The 21,966-nt window shown below is 42.7% G+C and overlaps 2 protein-coding genes across 2 annotated transcripts; both read left to right on the forward strand.

Moving 5' to 3' along the window:
• Positions 1 to 12,742: 12,742 nt before the first annotated feature.
• LOC145822387 (uncharacterized) lies at positions 12,743 to 19,471 on the forward strand. Its single transcript, XM_082919254.1, has 6 exons — positions 12,743 to 12,962; positions 16,663 to 16,752; positions 16,823 to 16,909; positions 16,984 to 17,340; positions 17,462 to 17,554; positions 19,265 to 19,471. Exons 3-6 carry the CDS (start codon positions 16,823 to 16,825, stop codon positions 19,280 to 19,282), a joined length of 555 nt encoding a protein of 184 aa, XP_082775380.1. The 5' UTR covers positions 12,743 to 12,962; positions 16,663 to 16,752; the 3' UTR covers positions 19,283 to 19,471.
• LOC145821368 (uncharacterized) lies at positions 15,404 to 16,570 on the forward strand. The gene has a single exon (XM_082917874.1). It carries the CDS (start codon positions 15,404 to 15,406, stop codon positions 16,568 to 16,570), a length of 1,167 nt encoding a protein of 388 aa, XP_082774000.1.
• Positions 19,472 to 21,966: the final 2,495 nt, after the last annotated feature.

Raw genomic sequence — 21,966 nt, forward strand, 5'->3', positions numbered from 1 at the left:
ATGTCAAGCAGCTTTTGAGCAGATCAAAGAGTACCTACAGAACCCACCCGTGTTGTCACCGCCAGAGCCGGGGAGACCGTTGATACTATACCTTTCAGTAACTGAGACCACCATGGGTTGCATGCTCGCGCAGAAGTCAGAAGACAAAGTGGAAAGGGCCATATACTATCTGAGCAAAAAGATGCTGGATTACGAGATCCGCTATACGCCGCTGGAGAAGGCTTGTTTGGCCTTGGTATGGGCAACCAGGAAGCTGCGGCACTACCTGTTAGCCCACTCAGTAATGTTGGTTTCCTGTTTGGATCCCATCAAATATCTCTTCGAGAAACCAGCACTTACGGGTAGGCTAGCTCGTTGGTTGCTTTTGCTCTCCGAATTTGATTTGAAGTATGTAACGCGCAAGTCAGTAAAAGGCAGAGCGGTAGCGGAGTTCCTTGCCGACCACCCGGTTGAGGGGGATGAAACGGTTGAGTATCTACTCCCAGATGAAGCCATTCTGCACGTCGAAGATGAAACTTGGACGATGTACTTTGATGGAGCGTCAAACCAGTATGGGTATGGGATAGGGGTGTTGCTGATAGCGCCTGACGATTCCCGTATTCCTTTAGCATTCAAGCTCCGGTTCAAAGTTTCCAACAATGAAGCAGAGTATGAAGCATGTATTGCTGGCCTGGAAGCAGCCCTGGAACTAGGGGCAAGACGAATGGACGTCATTGGGGACTCGAACCTCGTTGTGTCTCAAGCAAAAGGAGATTGGAAAGTCAAGGAGGAAAGGATGATAATATACCACCAAACCTTGGATTCGCTAATTCCTCGGTTTGAAAAGCTAAATTTCACCCACCTCGTAAGAGAGAACAACAGGTTTGCAGATTCACTAGCAACTCTATCTTCTATGATAGACATCCCGTCCGGAGTCCGGATGCGTCCAGTCATTATTGATCAGAAGTTCGTACCGGCATACGAGTCGATTTCCGCCATAGATGAGGTTCAAGACGGCAACCCCTGGTACTACGACATCTGGAACTTCTTAGAAAAGGAAACATATCCACTAGGGGCAAATGCCAAAGATAAGAGGGCTGTCAGAAGAATGGCTGCTCAATTCGTTATCTGCGGGGGAAATTTGTACAAAAGGGGTCATCTGGGAATGCATAAGCTCTGTGTAGAAGCTGAAAAGTCAAAACGCCTGATGGAAGCCATCCATAGGGGAGAGTGCGGTGCACACATGAATGGAGTGATGTTGGCCAGAAAGATCCTCAGACAGGGCTACTACTGGTCAACCATGGAGGAGGATTGTATTAGCTTTGTTCGGCGATGCCACAAATGTCAAATCCATGCGAATCGCATGAACATCCCGCCGTCAAAACTGTACAACATGACTTCGCCATGGCCTTTTTCAGTCTGGGGAATTGATGTGATCGGAGCTGTTACCCCGAAGGGGTCAAACGGGCATGAGTTTATCCTGGTAGCGATAGATTATTTTACAAAGTGGGTCGAGGCCCAATCATACGCGGTGTTGAAGGCGTCGCACGTCGCAAAGTTCATCAGGAACAATATCATCTGTCGCTACGGGGTGCCAAACGAGATAATTTCAGATAATGGTTCCCACTTCAAGAAAGAAGTGATAGACTTGTTGGAGAAATACAATGTGGCTTTTCACAAGTCATCTACATACAGGCCGCAGACCAATGGAGCGGTTGAAGCCGCCAACAAGAATATCAAGCATATACTGCAGAAGATGGTGGAAACCTATCGAGATTGGCCAGACAAGCTGCCGTTTGCTCTGTGGGGCTATAGGACTTCAATCAGAACTTCTACTGGAGCAACTCCATATTCATTAGTCTATGGAATGGAGGCTGTTCTACCCATTGAGATTGAGGTTCCGTCGTTACGAGTATTGGCTGAATGCCAGATAGCCGAAGCAGATTGGCAGCAAAGCAGATTCGAAGAACTCATGCTCTTTGATGAAAGAAGACTGAAAGCACTGTACCACATCCAAGGCTATCAACGCAGAATCGCCCGGGCTTTCAACAAGAAAGTTAAGTCCAGGAATCTGAAAGAAGGAGATTTGGTGCTCAAAGACAACCGAGCTCCCATCCACGACCCAAGGGGCAAGTTCAAACCCAATTGGACTGGTCCTTACATCATCAAAGCTATCTGGTCAGGTGGGGCTGTGGTTCTAATGGATCTAGATGGCTTGGAGTTCTCACAACCGATCAATATGGACAAGTTGAAGAAATACTATCCTTGAGAGGCTCGCTAGGCCGAAAACCCGAAAGGGCGACCTAGGCAAAATTCAGAGCACAAAAAATTTAGAAAATATAAAAACTGAGCTCGCAAGGTTGAAAACCCGCAAATGGCGGCCTTGGCAAAAGTTAGAGCGCAAAAGGAGAGTGAAAATACTCGAGCGAACCTGAGCCTGAACTACGTAAGGCTTGATTTCCATCTTTGGGATACGTAGGCAACTTCATCTTGAAGTTCAGCCATAAACTTTTCCCGATCAACTCTGTCCATTTTGATCATCTCAATCATCTTTATCCATCAGCATTTATCGTCGTCTCCGGTACAGTGCTGTTCAAACTAGGGGCAACTTTCCGTTGCCACGACGGTACAAAGTTACTCAGACTAGGGGCAACTTTCCGTTGCTGTGAAGTGCCGCATTGTTCTTCAGACTAGGGGCAACTTTCCAGTTGCAGGAATCTGGGGTTGTGCATCTCAGTGACAGATTTCCGATGTGTCCAATTCTGATCCACATCGAAAATAGTTTTGAAAAGTTTTAATGAAAGTTGACTTTGTTCAAATCCATCTTTTTACGACTAAGACCATTTTTAGACCAAAAGTGGAAAATTTTCAGTACCATAACTTTCAATTTCATTGATTTCAAAATAGAATTCTCTTGCTCTTGCATTACAATCGAGATTACTTATTTTAGTACATTCATAAAGAAAACTTGAAAATGCTAAATAAGCAATAAATTTGAGGCATAGTTGAATCAAGTATCTCTGCGTCCCCTCCCAGAGCTGGATGGAGCGTCTGATGCCAAGCTAGGCCCGACCTGTGCCTCTTCATTAAGCCAATCTACGCACTCATCAGACAAAGTACAACTGAAAGTGGAAGCAGGGGCCAGGAGCTCTCTAGTCCTCCATGCCGTGGCATATCGGGCAAGGTGTGCACCCCGGATCGGGAAAGCGGCTGGGTACTCAATCCCCTCCGGTGGACAGGTCTGATCATGGCCAAACTGACGCAGAAACCGGAATGGAAAATAGAATACGCAGTGGGTTAGACCAATCAGTTGGATCCCGATCAACCGAGACATACTGTAGCTCATTGCCGGGAGGTTGAGCCAAGGACAACGCCAGGCAATGCCGTCTGCGGACAAATTGCACATCCAATCGAACCACCACCTTTCGTCAAGAGCATTGACTAGGCGCTGCCGAAAGAAGTAGCCTCGAGCTGAATAGGCCGGGCAAGAGTCCACAACCTGCAATTTATCCATTAACCATACCTAGGGGAGGGATGGAAAATGAGAGAATAAAGAATAGAGAGATGTATGATGAGAGAAAAGTAAGACAAGGGTTTTGAGAGAAAAATCGAGCCTGAGGGACGAGTGATGTGAGCAAATATATGTGAGGTCGGGTGGGAAACATTACCTGCAGTAGCAGTGGACTCCCGGCAAACCTAGTCGCCTCCCGGCGATAGACAGAATCTAAACCCATCAATGTCTCGGCCAAGGTCATGGCAATACAGCTCTTTCCTTCTCTCAAACCTTGGGCGACTTCAATCAGGCGAATGCTGGCCCTGCCAAAGCCCGAGGAAAGCAGAAAGTGAGACAATAAACATAAGCAGAGGGCGTGTTGCCGGAAACCCTGCCAATAATGGTTACTGCGGTCACCAGCGTCGGAAAAACGATGGATTAAGCCGAGGATGTCCAGCTCCCCACTACAAATCAGAGATCGAGCGTCATGCGCTGTGAGCCCACACATCCGCCCTAAAGCCTGGGCGTGACCAAAACGGAACTGGGGCAGGATCACTTCAGAGCATTCAGACTCCATCAAAACCTGAAAATCTTCGAAAGTGGGACACATCTCTTGGCCGCCAAAGCTAAAAACATGCGTCACTGGATTCCAGAACCTTGCCGCGGCATGTAGAAAAGGGAGATGTAACGGAGTACGGCTCAGCGTGAATAGTGCATTCAAGCCGAAACCCCGGAAATTCAGCTTTTCCGAGCCATCTAGAGAAGAGATCCAAGATATGATATTTTCCGCGAGAAAGGCCTCCATCTTTGTCTAAAACTAAGATGAAATGAATGTTCCCGAAGTTGAGGCTTTTATAGAAGGAAAAACACTATTCACGGGGACACGTGTCAAAAATCTGGCGGCTGCAGGACTGAATGGCCGGCCAGCTACTTTTTCTGGCTGGCCAGCTATTTACTTTCTGCAGAAATGGCTGGCTAGCCATTTACTTTTGCAAAAATGGCCGGCCAGCTCCCAGGGGTGGCTAGCAATGCTGCAATGTGTCTCCTCGGCCCTGTTTTACCCTTCGAGGGAGAGTTCCAAACATTTCCATGCAACGAGGAAGTCAAAGGCCTCCATCCCTCTCCATTTCGGACGCGTTCCGATGCCGAGATCGTCAGAAGTACACTTTGTTGTTGCTGAGTTTTGTTTTATCGAGTTGTTGTTTTTGCTTATCGAGTTGTTCGTCGAGCGGACGTGTTTTGTGTTTTTGAGTCATTGCTCTCTGTTTAAGCAATTTTGTTAAAAGTCTTGTTTATTTGCGTTGTTGCATTTTACTTATCGAGTTGTAAACTTTCTAAGGTCCTGTTATATCTTAGTAAGTTGAGTTGTTTAGTTTGTTGCGTCGGTTCACTACCTGACTTGGTGCTTACACAATGCGCATTACCATTCAATTTCATTTTTGTGCAAAATAAATTGATGCGATACGATGCTAAAAATACAAACATATTTTCAAAAGCTATTTCATTTCATCATACTTTACAACAAACAAAGGTACAAGTTTTACAAAAAATAAAACTGCCTAACAATGTGCAAAGTGTTACAAACTACTAGCAAAAAGAAAAATAAAGCAGGAAATAACAACATCAAAGTCCTCGGGGGCGGGAACGAGAAGCATGCCTCGTCCTCTTTTGCGGGACGACCTCCACACCATTATCTGAGTCGGAGCCGTCATCCTCGGGGTCCTCCTCACCCTCGCCTCTATTCCCCGAGCCAAAACCGGAGCCTCCCTCCTCAACAGATGTCTCGAACTGACGGTCGGTAGCCTCCTCCTCCTCCTCATCAGACTCCACCTCCACAACATGAGCCCTGCGTCTGCGGGCAGGCCCTCCTCGAGCTCCTCGGAAAGGCCTAGATGGCCCAGATCCTCTGGAAGGCCGAGATGGCCCAGCTCCCCAATGAGGCCCGGATGGCCTAGTCTGCGGCTGGCCGGACCATGAAGGCATCTGAAAACAAAAAGTTCAATCCAAATGCATCAGTTCAAGTATATACATCAGATGCAAATACAAGCAGAGGCTACATGAAGTGAGTGCATGTAAGTACAGTGTATAAGTGGGGTGTGTGTCAGATGTGCTCTACACAAATAGTCTATCGATGCAGTAGAAATCAGCATGTCATCAGAAGTATGATAAATGCTAGAAAACTGAAGGGTACCTGGATGCCCGCGACAGACAACTGTGCCTCCCTCCGCAGGACCATGCCCTCGAGTGTGGCCACCAGTCCAACCACCTCCTCCATGTATCCTCGCGATGGCTGCAAAAACGAGCTCATAATCATCAGTAAACAGAAAAGTGTCTAAACATCTGAACGATGAATGAAAACAAGTGGAGCATACCGGCGGTGAGTCCGGATCAATGGCGTATCGATCACTGGGCATCGGAGGCTCTAATGGAATCAGAGTCGGAGAGCTAACCCCATACTGCCATGCCATCAACTCAGTCGGCATATCTGGCCATCCGACATGAGGATGAATCGACGGAGTCGGAGGAAACGGTCTACTCCCACCTCTAGATGCGCCAGCCCTGCTAAAAGAAGGGACGTCTGTAGCTCGAGCCCGAGCCTGATCCGAAGATGACGTACCGGCAGGCCTCATCATCGGGATACGAGCTTCCGTCAATGGGGGCATCAAGTATATGTGATGGTAGGTGGCGTAGTCCCCCTCCGCAACATATAGCAAAGCATCGCTGCCCAGCATGGCGCCGACTACCTCTGAGTAAGAGAGCCCATCAGCGGTCCGCATACTAGCTGGAGGTACTGCGGGAACATCCTGAGAAAGATACCCCCGTACCTGGCGCAGAAAGCGCTCCCCCAGGAACCAGACCCTGCCAACCGGCCCTTCGAGCAGGACCCTATACTGAGAGATGCCTGATGCTCCGGTATACTGAAGTCGGAGATCATCACCCAGGGGCGCCCAAGGCTGCCATGTAATCTGCGGATGACAAATGCATAAACCGATCAGAAATCAAGAATATACAGAGCAAATCAACGATGAAAACGAAAAGAACTGAAAGTTCTGGAGTACCTCTGAGTGTCGCACCGTGTCGAAATACTGTCGCAGGCGAAGGAGGGTCTCTCGAGGCCTCGCCCGGTGCGGGCCCTCAAATATCAATGAATATGGAGTCACGGGAATCCCTACCACCTCCAGCTCTTGGGCTAATGATGGGAAGTATACATAAACCCATAGCTGAGAAAAGCAGTGCAAAATGTAAGTACGAAATGCTGAGAGCGAAATACAGACTGTAAAAGTGCGCTGTGGGTGCAATGTACAAGTAATGAGAAGCAGAAATGTAAATCAGGGGGACAGAAAAGTACCTCCCAAGCTCTCCAGTAGCCGCCAAGTAAGTCGCCCCGCCCGCGGGAGGTCGCGCTCATGTAAAAGTAGAGGGTAGCCAGGCCAGCGCCACCCCAATCATATCTACTGACCTGTGATAGGTCAACCAGAGCGCTCAACAGGTATAGCCCAATGGTGTTCCCTCTGTCGGCGAACAGGGTAGTCCCGAAGAGGAACATCAGGAAGCCACGAGCATACTGCTCTGTCTCCTCGGGAGTCTCGGGCACCATCTCTGCCCGCCGAAAATGGGAAGAGAACCAAGTGTATCGGACTCTCCCTGAAACCCTATCAACGGGTGGGCAAGCCCCCAACAAATACATCCAGGCGGCCTCCCACTCGCCCATATCTTCGTCGTAAGGAATGGACCAACCTCCGACGTCTAAACCGGTCAATACAGCGAAATCAAAAGGGGTCATAGTCATGTCCCCGGTAGCAGAGAAATGGAAGGAATTGGTGGTGTCCCACCATCTCTCTACCAGAGCTGCCATCAAGGTCCTCCTGGCAGGACAACGTGACAACCCGGTACAGAAGGGTCCAAATCCTGCCAGATCCACTAAGTCTCTGACGCCCTCCGGGAGCTCAGCATACCAATCTCGCGCCATGGTGGAACCATATCCTCGCACACTGCGGGAACCACCCTGCATTCAGAATGAATATATGTGTCAATGATGAAATAAATGAGCTGTGTGCCAATGAGATGAAATGGGCTGTGTGCCAATAAGATGAAGGGGATTGTGTACCAATGAAGTAAAATAAGCTACATACAAATTCTATCTACCTGGGCTGCGTGTTCAGAAAATTTGAATTTTGGGCTGCGTGTTCAACTTTCAGTTAATTTGTGGGCTGCGTGTTCACTATCTACCTGGGCTGCGTGTTCAGAAAATTTGAATTTTGGGCTGCGTGTTCAATTTTCAGTTAATTTGTGGGTTGCGTGTTCACTATCTACCTGGGCTGCGTGTTCAGAAAATTTGAATTTTGGGCTGCGTGTTCAACTTTCAGTTAATTTGTGGGCTGCGTGTTCACTATCTACCTGGGCTGCGTGTTCAGAAAATTTGAATTTTGGGCTGCGTGTTCAACTTTCAGTTAATTTGTGGGCTGCGTGTTCACTATCTACCTGGGCTGCGTGTTCAGAAAATTTGAATTTTGGGCTGCGTGTTCAACTTTCAGTTAATTTGTGGACTGCGTGTTCACTATCTACCTGGGCTGCGTGTTCACTATCTACCTGGGCTGCGTGTTCAGAAAATTTGAATTTTGGGCTGCGTGTTCAACTTTCAGTTAATTTGTGGGCTGCGTGTTCACTATCTACCTGGGCTGCGTGTTCAGAAAATTTGAATTTTGGGCTGCGTGTTCAATTTTCAGTTAATTTGTGGGCTGCGTGTTCACTATCTACCTGGGCTGCGTGTTCAGAAAATTTGAATTTTGGGCTGCGTGTTCAACTTTCAGTTAATTTGTGGGCTGCATGTTCACTATCTACCTGGGCTGCGTGTTCAGAAAATTTGAATTTTGGGCTGCGTGTTCAACTTTCACTTAATTTGTGGGCTGCGTGTTCAGAAAATTTGAATTTTGGGCTGCGTGTTCAACTTTCAGTTAATTTGTGGGTTGCGTGTTCACTATCTACCTGGGCTGCGTGTTCAGAAAATTTGAATTTTGGGCTGCGTGTTCAATTTTCAGTTAATTTGTGGGCTGCGTGTTCACTATCTACCTGGGCTGCGTGTTCAGAAAATTTGAATTTTGGGCTGCGTGTTCAACTTTCAGTTAATTTGTGGGCTGCGTGTTCACTATCTACCTGGGCTGCGTGTTCAGAAAATTTGAAATTTGGGCTGCGTGTTCAACTTTCAGTTAACTTGTGGGCTGCGTGTTCACTATCTATCTGGGCTGTGTGTTCAGAAAATGTAAAGTGTGGGCTGTGTGTTCACTTTCGAATTCGGGCTGTGTATTCGACAAATCAGTGTTTGAACCGTGTGTTCTAATGTGGGCTGTGTGTTCGCAATTAATTAATGAGCCGAGTGTTCAGAAATTCAAGTGTTGAAACTACATGTTCAAAATGTAAGCAAAGTACTATGTCATAAGCTAAACTACATATTCAAGCATGGCAAAGGTGCGAAATGTGAAATACAGAAGATAAGGTAAATACCTCTCGGGCCTCGTGAGAGAGATGCTGCTCCGGCTCTCTGAGAAGCAGATCCGCGGGTGCTCTCTCGTCGAAGCTGGTAAAATGACGGAAGACGGCACGCGGGAGGACGTGAGCTGCCGGACGGTACCTCTCAGGGATAAAAGGTCGGGTCCTCGGAGGTAGAGTCGTGGGATCGAAATCATCTCCGGCACCCGGAAAACCTCCACCATGAGAAGAAGTACCCGCCATTTTCAGGAATCTGCAAAAGGGGAGCAAAAATGAGCAAAATGGGCCAAAATTGAAAAAAGTCAACAAAAGTCAACTCTCGGGAAATAAAAAGTCAACAAAAGTCAACTCCCGAGAAAATATTCCAAACATTAAGATGAACTTACCTCAAGTGGTGAAAATGCAAAAAGAAGCTCCGAAGCCGGAATTTAATCGCTCCAAAGTGTTTAAAACTGAGTGTTTTTGCGAAAACAATTTGCGCGGGGCGTTGGAAAACGCGCGTGAAACTCAAATCTGGAGAGAAAAGTGTTGAAAGAGGCAAGGAATGAAGTGAGGTTCGGCTGCCATTTATAGGCCTCAAGCCTTGGGTGAAGAGGCATGCAAAAAGGAGGGAAAAAGACCAAAATGCCCTTGGGAAAAGGGCATGGCCGGCCGGCCTCTAATTCTAGCTGGCCAGCCATCTGCTTTTTGCAGAAATGGCCGGCCATCCATCTACTTTAATGGAAACCGGTTGGCCACCTCCCCTTGGGAAGATAAACGGCCGGCCATCATCCCCACATGCTCACCTAGCTCTCTGCAAATTTTGAGGAAGATCGGAGTTCCCGGGACCTGAAAAGGTTCAAGAAAAGTACACTTCCGGTCGCGAAATTGCTCCGTCGGGACTTCGGTTTCAAGTTCTGACATGTGTCTCATCTTCATTCATCGAAATCAAAGTGTATCCTTTTTGAATGAGTGGTAACATTTCAAAGAAGCGGATCGGAGGCCGCAATTGAGTTACCTTCGCCGAAACACGCTTTTCCGTACTTGTGGTTTCATGGCAAATGAACACCCGGATTCATGCTCGTTTTGTACTATCGTGCACATTATCTTGCATTCTCATGGGCATACTCACATTGTACATTTCTTGTTATTGGCATACCTCCGTGTTTGAGCATGCGTTGTCACGCATGTTCCATTCTTTCGCATTGCGATGCATTCACTCACCGGCACTGCGTGTGTCGAATTTTCGAAATCACATTGAATCCATGTTGTTAGCATGTTGTGTTTGTTGCAATTTCTCTCTTTTGCAAGCACGATATTGTATGTACGGTTCAATTGAGGCTGGTGCGACCAGACGAATCGCGCAGGTATCGTATCTTCTCCGTGTGAGACGTGGCGGGGATTGAATAATCCTCCGCATTCTTAACTGCATGAAATGTAGTTGTTGCTTTGCATTCTTGCTTAAAACTGTTGCATTTATTTGCGAATACTTGCTTCATTACAGCTTGCTGCATTTGCATGATCATTGGGTTACCTTCGGCTTCTTGCATATCATTTGCATTTTGCCCCCTGCCTGCGGGCATGCCTGCGGGCGCATCTCTGTTTATCCTGTATGTTTGTCTAAGTCTTCGGCCTTGTCAAAAATGGGTCGTCTCTGGGCTTTGACATTCACTCCCGTCACTTGTGACTTCCGAGTTCTGTCAAAGAGGGGCAACTGTAGACACCCCATTTTTGACCGACCTTAAGACTCAGACGTCACCGATTGAGCGCTTGGTGATATTGCATAATGTGCTCGTTCAGAAGTCTCAGAGTCGCGGCCGTGAGCCCTGCCTCCGGACTTCCGAACCCTTTTCTGTGCCTTGTCTCGGTTTGCGAGCCAGACTCGGTTTTCTCTGTTTCTTTTCCCGAGGGAAGGGAGAGGTCCCGTAGACCGTCTCTCAAATGTCCGTAGGCTACATTTGGTGGCCGTAGGCCATTTTGCCCATTTCGGAGTCCGGTTCCCGGTTTTCGGAGCCGTCAGGCCATGTGCCTCGGTTCGGGACCGCTTAACCATCTCCTATTGCTCTGATTTTTAGCATACATCTTATTTCATCCCTTTTGAGGGACACTGGGGGCTAAGAAACCCACTTCGAGGTCGAATACCATTTTCGGTGCTTAACAGCCCATTTTCGGGACCCCGAACTGCGTGTTTTGGCCCCGGAACGTCCGTTTTGCAACGGTTTTCGTTCATTTTTGGCAGGTACCTCTGTTTTATCACAGGGAAGGTCACTGAAGGGTGAGAGGCCAGCAATTGTTGCAGCAACCAGTTATCTCTCTTCCAGAGCCTCCCGGCGCCCGTTTTTCGCACTTCCGGGCTAATGTTGAATACCTTGGAGCTAGTGTTGCCAACTTTCAACCACATATCTGTGATCTACACATCTGAGAGGCCCCTAAAAGTTCATGGCCGGCCATTAAGGTCACCTGACCCTTTTGACCCCTTTCTTCCGGGCTAATGTTGAACCCCTTGGACATTTTTTCTTGAACTTTGAACCACATATCTGTGATCTACACATCTGAGAGGCCCCTAAAAGTTCATGGCCGGCCAGTAAGTCAACTTGACCCTTTTGACCCCCTCTTTCCGAGCCATTGTTGAACCCCTTGGGCTCACTTTCTTGGAATTTCAACTACATGGTTGTGTTGTACACACATAGGGGTACCTCTCCAATATCTGGCCGGCCAGAAAAGCTCCTTGACCCTTTTGACCCCTAGCCGGCCGGCTAGGGGGTGTGGCCGGCCAGCCACCTCCAGCAAAAGTGAGAGGCCGGCCGTGTTCCTCGCACTGTGCACTTTCCAGCTGTTAGGCAATATCCCCCAGATATTTTCTGTATCCAGGGGATATTTTGAGGGGGAGTTTTCCTCTCCATCTCCCCCACCTTTTACACCCCCTTTTGGCCCTTTTAACCAGCTGATGGCCTCCTCTACAAGGGTTAGAAAAATTATCCTTCAAAGCTCCATAGCCATCTCCATCTTCTTCTCTCTCAATTCTCCAAAAAACCCTAACCCCCTAACCATCATTCCTTCTACACCACCAAGCTCTACCACCACCATCTCATTTCCAGCAACAAGGGAGGATTCTTGAAGGCTAAAGAAGCTGCAAATCAACCCAAGAAGCAACAAAAGCTTGGATCTTCAAGGGTAAGTTACACTTTGATCTTTTTGACCCTTTTCTTTGATCTATTTCTAAGCCTCATTTCTTTTTGGTTTCAAGCTTCGGCCCTAACTGAAAAGGACCATATTTTGAGCTCATCTTCACTTCTCATTAAGGGCTCAACCATGTTTGAGCCCTCCATAATACACTTGCTTCATTGATCATCTTGTATGTCATGATTTTGCATGCTATCTTTGGCCCATGAGCAATCTGTTTTTGAGCATGTTATAAACTGATATAAGGCTTATTTTGACACTACAAGAAAATGAGCTATTTGAGTCCCATTATTTGTGACAGAAACATTTGCTGACTCAAAAATGTGTTATTAGCGTCGGCAAAGTAGGACCGTCTCAAAAAAAATTTACTTAGTGTTATTATTTGAGTCGGCAGACTATGCCGTCACAAAAAAAATTTATTTGCGTTGGCCAGATTTTTACCGTCGGAAACAAAAATTATTTAATTTTTTTTTCCACTTTTTTGGCTCCAAAAACTACATCGCGCGCCATTTTTTCGCGCCATTCCAGGTCACTTTTGCGTCGGTATTCTGTGCCGTCACAAAAAGTAATTGAAAAAAATTAAAACGACATAGTTTTAGAACCTAATATATATACCCTTCCTCTTTATTTTTATTTCTTTTCTCTTTTTGCCCTAAATTCAATCTTGGTTCATCACTACAAACACCACTGATTCTCCTCTCGGCACCGCTGATTCTCCTCTCCACCGGCACCGCCGATTCTCCATCTCCACCGGCACCACCGACTCTCCGACTCTCCTCCCTTCCACCAACACCACCGACTCTCCTCCCCTCCACCAACACCACCGACTATCCTCTTGCGGGTAAGTGCTCTCTCTCTCTCTCTCTCTCTCTATATATATATATATATATATGTATATGTATATATATATATATATCAGTCTCTGTAAGAATTGAAATACTAGATGATTTGAGTGTTTGATTTGTGTTCTTTCACCCCTCATTAATTCTGAGCTTGGCTTGATTTGTGTTCTTTATATGATTTGAGTGTTTGAATTGAAATACTATATGTATATATATATATATATATATATCAGTCTCTGTAAGAATTTAGGTTTGATTTGTGTTCCATCTCCACCCCTCTTTCACCGCCGATTCTCCATTTCGGCCCTGTTTTTCACCGAATGGGTTTGGCTTGACATGTACCCAAAAAATGTTCTCTGTTTTTGAGCTTTTTATGTATGAGGGATTAATGGTGTTGTAATCTACTAGCAGCAATTGGGTAATATTGTGTTGTCCTCACTAAGAAATTATAGAAGTTAGTTTTCCATTGGTCTAAGTAATAGGAAAAAATTTGAAAAGAAAGCCAATTTACCTTGGATGTCCTATGGTTCAATTCTGTAGAGATCAATGTCAACAATGACATCTAAATCAATTTTCAATGAGTTAATTCCATCTCCATTGATTTTTCTACTAAAATATAAAGACAAATATATTAGTGAGGGAGAGAGAAAATATATATATATATATATATATATGTTACACATACATAAGAAATAATATATATATGCAGTTAAATTTAAACTTGATCATTTTAAAATAAATGACTACTTTAATAATAAAACTATCACCATCATATATATGATATATCATTCTGGTGAAGAATTTATATAAAAAAATTGTAAGAACATAAGGTGAAGAATTTATATAAAAAAATTGTAAGAATATAAGGATATGGTGAAAATTGCACTGAGCTTTTGAGAACGGTCAAGAAAGTCATTAAGAAAAAAAAAACAAACACAAGGATATGGTTTGAAACATATCCAATTTCAGTGCCTATCTTTTTGACTGGAGGGACTTTTGATTAACAACAACAATTCTGCTAAAGTACTACTTCACTAACTCATGAAATGGCATTTGTGAGGTTGGTGGACTATGGCTTTGGGGGTTCATATATCTATAAATTTTTTAAAGTAAATGCTTTGGTTGACCCACTTAATTCTTTCCACTCTAAATCCTTAGGTCCTCTATTTATATGCTGGAGGACAGTGATCATTGGCTTAAGAAGGATAACCCAGACGTATTTTTTCTTATAATAATTTGTTATTTAAAAATAAAATTATATATTTTGTCATTATGTTAATATTATTTTTAATTACAAATTATTATAATTTTATCAAAAAATTACGTAACATTAATCACAAAAATACATAATATATATCATAAAAATGCATAAAAAGTGCATATTCTCCCATTTAATATCAGAATATTAAAAGATAGAGTTCGGAATGCAAGACATGTTTGTTTTGTATACGATGATCATGAATAGTGATGTACATTGTTGAACATCAGGTCATGATGATCTGTACCCATCAAATGGTCCTATATGTGTCATTCAACCGTGGTTGTCATTGAAGAAATGGAAGACCAACTAGGGTACCCACCAAACAAGATAGATATATTATATGGCCTAAACATGGCCATTTGCCTCATTGAAAGTACTTATAGGCAAGTTTATTGAACATAGCCGAAAAGATTGACTTACATAGACACAAGCATGCTTAATATATGAATATGTATGTTCCTTTCAGATGATAAAAATATTATTCCTTAGACTTATTTGCGTATGCTAGTTAAATAAATAAATAATTTATTATATATTGTGTGCCATTCAAATGATAAAAATATTATTCCTTAGACTTAACTTATACCCGCAAACATTAAGGGAAGCCTTTTTATTTTATTTTATTTTATTTTATCTTAAATTATAATTGTCCTGAATGGTTGGTAAGTAAGTATGCTATTTATACAATTGTTTAGAATTCAACTCTTATGCCAATTTGCGAGGAAGAAGTTTTTCATGAATTTCCTAATTCTAGCTTGGATCATCTATCTTTGACCGAACTAGAGAGGGGATTAGTTAAGATTTGCATAAATTTTTTCGGACATCCCTTGTCATTAAACCAAAAAAAAAAAAAAAATTGCTAAGCTCAAACAAAACATAGGCACTAATAGGGAAGCCCGTATAGATCACAAAGGTATGAGAGCATATAAGGCAAACTTGGATGATGCAGTAAGCAAAAACAAGTGATAATCTCAAATTCATTCATGAACTCTGAAACATTATTCATTGATTATCCATTTACTATATATGAATCAGTTCAAAACCAAGAAATGGCTCTACTAAATATATATATATATATATATATATATACTGTAGTTTGTAGCTCACTGTGTTAAATTGTAAACCTTTAGTAATTAATGTGATGTGATTTTCACAGGCAAAGTTAAGAAAAGTGGGACGATGGATAAAAGTTGGATTGATTTAGGAACTAGGATGTCAAGGGAGTACTTGGATGGGATTGATACATTCCTAAAGTTTGCATACACTAATAGGACTGAAGGTTCATATATTAGTTGTCCTTGTAGGAATTGTGAGAATCGCTATAATTTTTCACGAGAAGTTGTGAAGGATCATCTTTACAGTAATGGCTTTTTTAAGAAGTATAAAAATTGGACTAATCATGGTGAATCATATGTTCCTTTGCATGGTAATGAGGATATGGAAACTTTGGTGGATTCAAATGTTAGGGACGATATGATTGGAATGCTAAACGATACTCTAAGAAATCCACATGTACATGTAAATGTTGAGGATGATGATCTAAGTACAAATGAGGCTTGCATAGGTCCAAATGAAGAAACTATAAAGTATTTCAAACTTTTACAAGATGCACAAAGTGAACTGTATCCAAGCTGTAAAAAATTCACATCATTGTCGTTCATTGTTAGACTTTTGCATATGAAGGTGCTCAATAAATGGACAGACAAATCTGTTGACATGCTACTTGAGTTATTGAATGAGGCTTTTCCTGAAGGTGTGAAACTTCCAAGTTCATACTATGAGGCTCAGAAAGTAACTGAGGATTTGGGCTTCACATATGAGACTTGGGATGCATGCCCTAATAGTTGTATGTTGTTCCGAAATGATCATGCAAGTCTTGATGAATGTGTTGTTTGCAAGAGTTGTAGATGGAAATCGAATGATGGTAAAAGACATGGTAAACGTAAAGCTGCAAAACAAATGAGATATTTTCCTTTGAAGCCAAGGTTGCAAAGATTGTTTATGTCATCTAAAACAGCAAAGCTCATGAGATGGCATCAAGAGGAACGAATTGATGATAGTGTGTTAAGGCATCCTGCTGACTCCCTTGCATGGAAAGATTTTGATCGACAAAATAGCGTCTTTGCTAGTGATAGTCGAAGTGTAAGACTTGGGTTAGCATCTGATGGATTCAATCCATTCAGATCAATGCACATAGTTCATAGCACTTGGCCAGTCGTGTTAGTTCCTTACAACTTACCCCCGTGGATGTGCATGAAGCAACCATTTTTCATTTTGTTTGTACTTATCGATGGCCCAAAAGGACCTGGGGACAAGATTGAGGGTGATGGTGGAGTATTGGAGTAGTAAAGATGCAATGGTATACAAATATATTCATGTATCTCTTGTATGACATTTAATTAATAGTTTCGTAAAATGTGAATGCTTTACTTTTACAGAAGATTGCTAGTCGTAATTCTAAAAATCGAGAGCTGCGTGGTCCAGTGCATAGGACCGGGAGAACACCCTTTGCCGATGTACGACATAAGGTAATGATTTGTATTAACAATTATATAAAAATTAACTAAATGCTAACTCTTATCTGTTTGGCAATTTTAGATGATGACTGATGGAGAGAGCATTAACAAAATGAGTGTCTTCATGAAGACACGCATGATAACCGATCCAGATGTGAAATTATTTTTGGTATGGGTCTTTGCATATTGGTTTAATATTTTTTTTAACTGTGCTATTTGTATACTAATATCCTTAAATATTAGGATGAGTATAATGAGCAACTCTCAATGATAGACGAGCCCCTCAGGACAGAAGAGGTACAAGATAAGATTTTCCATAACCTAGTAGGAAAGGATGGACACGGATATTGCAAGACTTATGGGATAGGTGTGCCTCGAAGTGCAGTGTACAAAAAAGATGTCAGTCCATCACAAGCATCCTCATCATCGACTGTTGAGGAGATCACTCAACAAGTACGCCGAACAGTTACTGAAGAGATCGAGCAAAGGCTGACGGTTGAGATTGAGCAAAGGGTCACTGAGAAGTTGAAGGCAGAGTTCGAGCAAGTTAGAGCTTGGATGGACTTCATAAGGTCCCAAGGTGGCCTAAGTGGTATACAGGTGGAGTAAAAATGACTAACTGAATAACTTGGGCAATTTGTTTGTTTTTCTTTTTTTTTTTTCTTTTCTTTTATTTCTATGTATCATATTTAATAAAATGGTATTGGTGTTGGTTATATAGGTTCCAAATGCCTCTAGTGGACGTCAACAAGTCAGGAAGTTTGTAGGAGATCATGATAGTCAAGATGATGAGTTGTTGGGTTCTCCTATGCAGGTATCTCTATTACATAATGTAATATTCACAATCACACGCAATTGAGGTTAAGGGTTAGCCTACTGAAAACCCGATTTAGTGTTATTGTTGCTGTTGAACCTATTTTCCTGATGTTGAACCTAAAGTAAGACTGATTAGTGTTGAACCTATTTTGCATTTCTTAATAGTGTTGAACCTGTTTTGCATTCGTTTTGAGCAGCCATCAACATTTAATTTCAGCTTTCCTACAGGTGGACAAAACCATTTGATTAGTCTAGGATGAGAGCGATTCGAGTGGAGGATAGATTGGAAGGCCTCATCAATCTCATGGACATAATTTTTCATGTTCTTAAGACTGATTTGAATAGGGGTAATTTGGCTTTCAAAAACAAATTTGTTTCAATCTTTTCATAACTGCCAAAGGATAATGAAAATAGTGTATCATTTTTTACCAAAAAACTCAGTTTTATTTTTCAAATTCTCAGCAACCCATTCACAAAGTGGCTGACCGCATCCATCCTCCCATCATTTAGTGTCCTTTATTTGAACCCAAATGTATTTAGAGGAGTTGCACTCTCTGAGGAGATGATTCATGTCATTACTAGCTAATCCACATCGAGCACAAGTCAATTGAGGCCATATTCCTTATGAGTCTCATATGAGCAACCTTCCCTTAAGAATAAGCCAGATGAAATTCTAGATCCAATTCCAATCCCCACTGCTCATGTCCTGATTAGCAATTTATAGTTAGCAGCAGTGAACTAACCACTAGTGGAACCAACCTAAAAAGGAGCATTTGTAAAGGTCACAAATCTGGGCCTTTTCTGAGTTTCTGGTTTGTTCTGGTTTGTGGGCGAGTTGCTGCTGAATTCCTCTGCTGCCTTTTCTGGTTTATTCTGCTCTGAATTGCTTGGTCTGTGGGTGAGTTGGGCTGGTTTATGTTTTAAGTTATGGGTTATAACTTCTGTGGGCGAGTTGCTGCTGAATTCCTTTGCTTTTGTTGTGGTCTGCTGCCTTGTCTGGTTTGTTCTGTTCTGAATTGCCTGGTCTGTGGGTGAGTTGGGCTGGTTTATTGTTCAAGTTACGGGTTATAACTTCTGTGTGATGTCCATGCCTCTGGAAAACAAAGCCACTCAACTGAAGCTGCTGCTATGTTTTAATTTCTGGACAGCACATTGGCTGCTGTTGTGTTTTTTTCTGGGTGTTTTGCTTCGGTTGTTATAGCTAGGGAGTGTTTTGTTAAAATTGAGTTTATGACTTGGTGAAGCTATATATATATATGATATAACCTAATATTTGATTTAATTTGTTATAATGACATGTCAACTTGATTTTGAGTCATGTGGCACGCTTCATAATGATTTTGATTTAGAAATTAAAATTATAGTTTTTCACGTCCTTGACTTAACATAATAATTTTTGGGAGTTTGCAAATCAAAGTAGGTTTGATATCTCATCATTTTTTTTTGTGTAGATTAAATACCCAAAAAAAAAAAAAAACATAAACATAAACAACAAAACATTGTCTTATAACAAAGTGTGTCCATGTCTTGCTTTTTCTGTGTTTTTTTTAGTGAGTATCTTGTGCATGGTCAATGTCATATGTATGATTAAGTTGATGTTCCAACCCATTACCTAAACCTCACGACAATACATATAAATCAAATATAATATATATATATTATATAAAATAAACAGTGATGGTAATTTTGTTTTGGTTTTTGTTTTCAGGTTTTGCATGAAGACTGATAGATGAATTAATGGTGGCATGGAAGCTAATTTTATTTTTGGACATATTATATTATGGCTTGAGATGTCAAGCTTTTTGTACTTAATATTTATAACATATTGCTACCATACTTTTTGTATTGATGTAACAAATTTTTTGTTAATATTTTGATGTCAATGAAGCTAAGATGATGACTGAATTTGTATAAATATTTTTGGTTTTTGAATGAATGAATGTCTATTGATTGAATGCACTTTTTTTATTAGATTTCAATGAACATAATACAGGTATTAATTACAAAAAAAGAAATAACTTTTCTATGAAAACATTTTTTTTTTTTTTTTTTTTTGGTGACGGCAACTTACAGTCTCAAAAAACATATGCAATGTACAGGTGAATTTTTTTAGAGTCGGCATATTGCAGACACAAAAAACTCTATAGCGACGGTAATGTACCGACACAAATAATAGTAGTGATTTTTTGGTCTTTTTTGTCACGGCAGGATACCGTCTCAATTAATACATTTTGCCGTCGCAAATATTCTGTGACGGCACAGTTGCCGACTCAAAAAGTTTTAGCGACCCCCGTACTCTCGTCCCTCACCACGCCGTCGAAAGGCCGTCGCAAAAAGTTTTTGCGACGGCAATTATGTTTTTTGCGACAGTAACCTGCCGACTCAAAAAGCATGTTCTCTTCTAGTGTGAGCCCCTCTTCAACATTGGAGAAGGGCTCAACCTTGTTTGGTATTTCCATATGTCACTTGTAGTTATATCCCCTATTTGGCCCTATTTTTGCATAAATTAGTAGCCCTCTTTGCTTCTGTTTTTGGACCTTGGTTCGAACTAAAAGTGGTCTTATTTTGGCCTATACTTCATGTTTCATTCACAATTTTTTTCTGTTTGGTGATTATTTTATATACTTCATGTTATAGCACCTTTTGAGCCTCGTTTTGCATCACATTTTTAGCATGTTTGTATACTGATTTGAGGTCTGCCATATACTGTAAATGTTCATATTTTTGGTCCATCTTCAGTATTGTAGAAGGAAATTTTTCAGTTTGAGTTTTGCTTATACCACTTACCTCATTACCCCTCTTTTGGCCCCTATTCTTGCATGCTATTTTTCCCTTATACTTGCTATTTGGCCATGTTTATAACTGTGAAAGTACATCTTTTAGGACTATCTAGCTTCTGTCTCTGCATTGCATGTCCATATTGTACATGTTTGGCATAGCTATAGGCCATTTCGAGTGCCTAATGTCGCATTTCGGGACATTTCCTTGCATTTCATGTCATTTCGCTTTATTTTCGGGGCTGTTTTCCCCCATATTTTAATGCTGAAATTCCATTAGTATGCTTACTTGTCATTTCCATATCATTTCATCACATTTTATCATTGCCTCGGTTTGCGTGCCAGTGTGCACGCATTTCGAGGCACCTCATTTTCTGCCATCGGCATCCGATGTGAGTGTGGCTGAGGCTCTCTCATGTTAGTATAAGTCCACTTGTCATTTCCATATCATTTCATCACATTTTATCATTGCCTCGGTTTGCGTGCCAGTGTGCACGCATTTCGAGGCACCTCATTTTCTGCCATCGGCATCCGATGTGAGTGTGGCTGAGGCTCTCTCATGTTAGTATAAGTCCACTTGTCATTTCCATATCATTTCATCATATTTTATCATTGCCTCGGTTTGCGTGCCAGTGTGCACGCATTTCGAGGCACCTCATTTTCTGCCATCGGCATCCGATGTGAGTGTGGCTGAGGCTCTCTCATGTTAGTATAAGTCCACTCGTCATTTCCATATCATTTCATCACATTTCGAGGCACCTCATTTTCTGCCATCGGCATCCGATGTGAGTGTGGCTGAGGCTCTCTCATGTTAGTATAAGTCCACTCGTCATTTCCATATCATTTCATCACATTTTATCATTGCCTCGGTTTGCGTGCCAGTGTGCACGCATTTCGAGGCACCTCATTTTCTGCCATCGGCATCTTATGTGAGTGTGGCTGAGGTTCACTCATGTTGGTATAAGTCCATATCATGTTTCCGTATCATTTCATCACATCATATCATTGCCTCGGTTTGCGTGCCCGCGTGCACGTACTTCGAGACACATATCATTGCCTCGGTTTGCGTGCCCGCGTGCACGTGCTTCGAGACACATATCATTGCCTCGGTTTGCGTGCCCGCGTACACGTCCTTCGAGACACATATCATTGCCTCGGTTTGCGTGCCCGCGTGCACGTACTTCGAGACACATATCATTGCCTCGATTTGCGTGCCCGCGTGCACGTACTTCGAGACCCATATCATTGCCTCGGTTTGCGTGCCCGCGTGTACGTACTTCAAGACACATATCATTGCCTCGGTTTGCGTGCCCGCGTGCACGTACTTCGAGACACATATCATCGCCTCAGTTTGCGTGCCCGTGTTCACGCACTCTGAGGCATCTCATTTTTATTGCATTCTGCCATTTTATCGGTTTGCGTGCCTGCATGCACGTATTTCGAGGCATGTCATTTCCATAGCATTGAGTATGTTAGGATTGTATCTTAGTTGCATTTCATGCATATCATGCATATTGCATCGTGTCCGGAATAAGAGTTAGCCCGGGCACGGGAAACAAGGTACATTTCGTACTCCGAGTGACGGAATGTGCCTCAATTCCCCAGTCGCCGATACTCCGGATTATCCATGATG

The sequence above is a fragment of the Camellia sinensis genome, chromosome 3 (genome assembly GCF_055761805.1).
Source record: "Camellia sinensis isolate YWXY chromosome 3, ASM5576180v1, whole genome shotgun sequence".
In the NCBI taxonomy this organism is placed as follows: domain Eukaryota; kingdom Viridiplantae; phylum Streptophyta; class Magnoliopsida; order Ericales; family Theaceae; genus Camellia; species Camellia sinensis.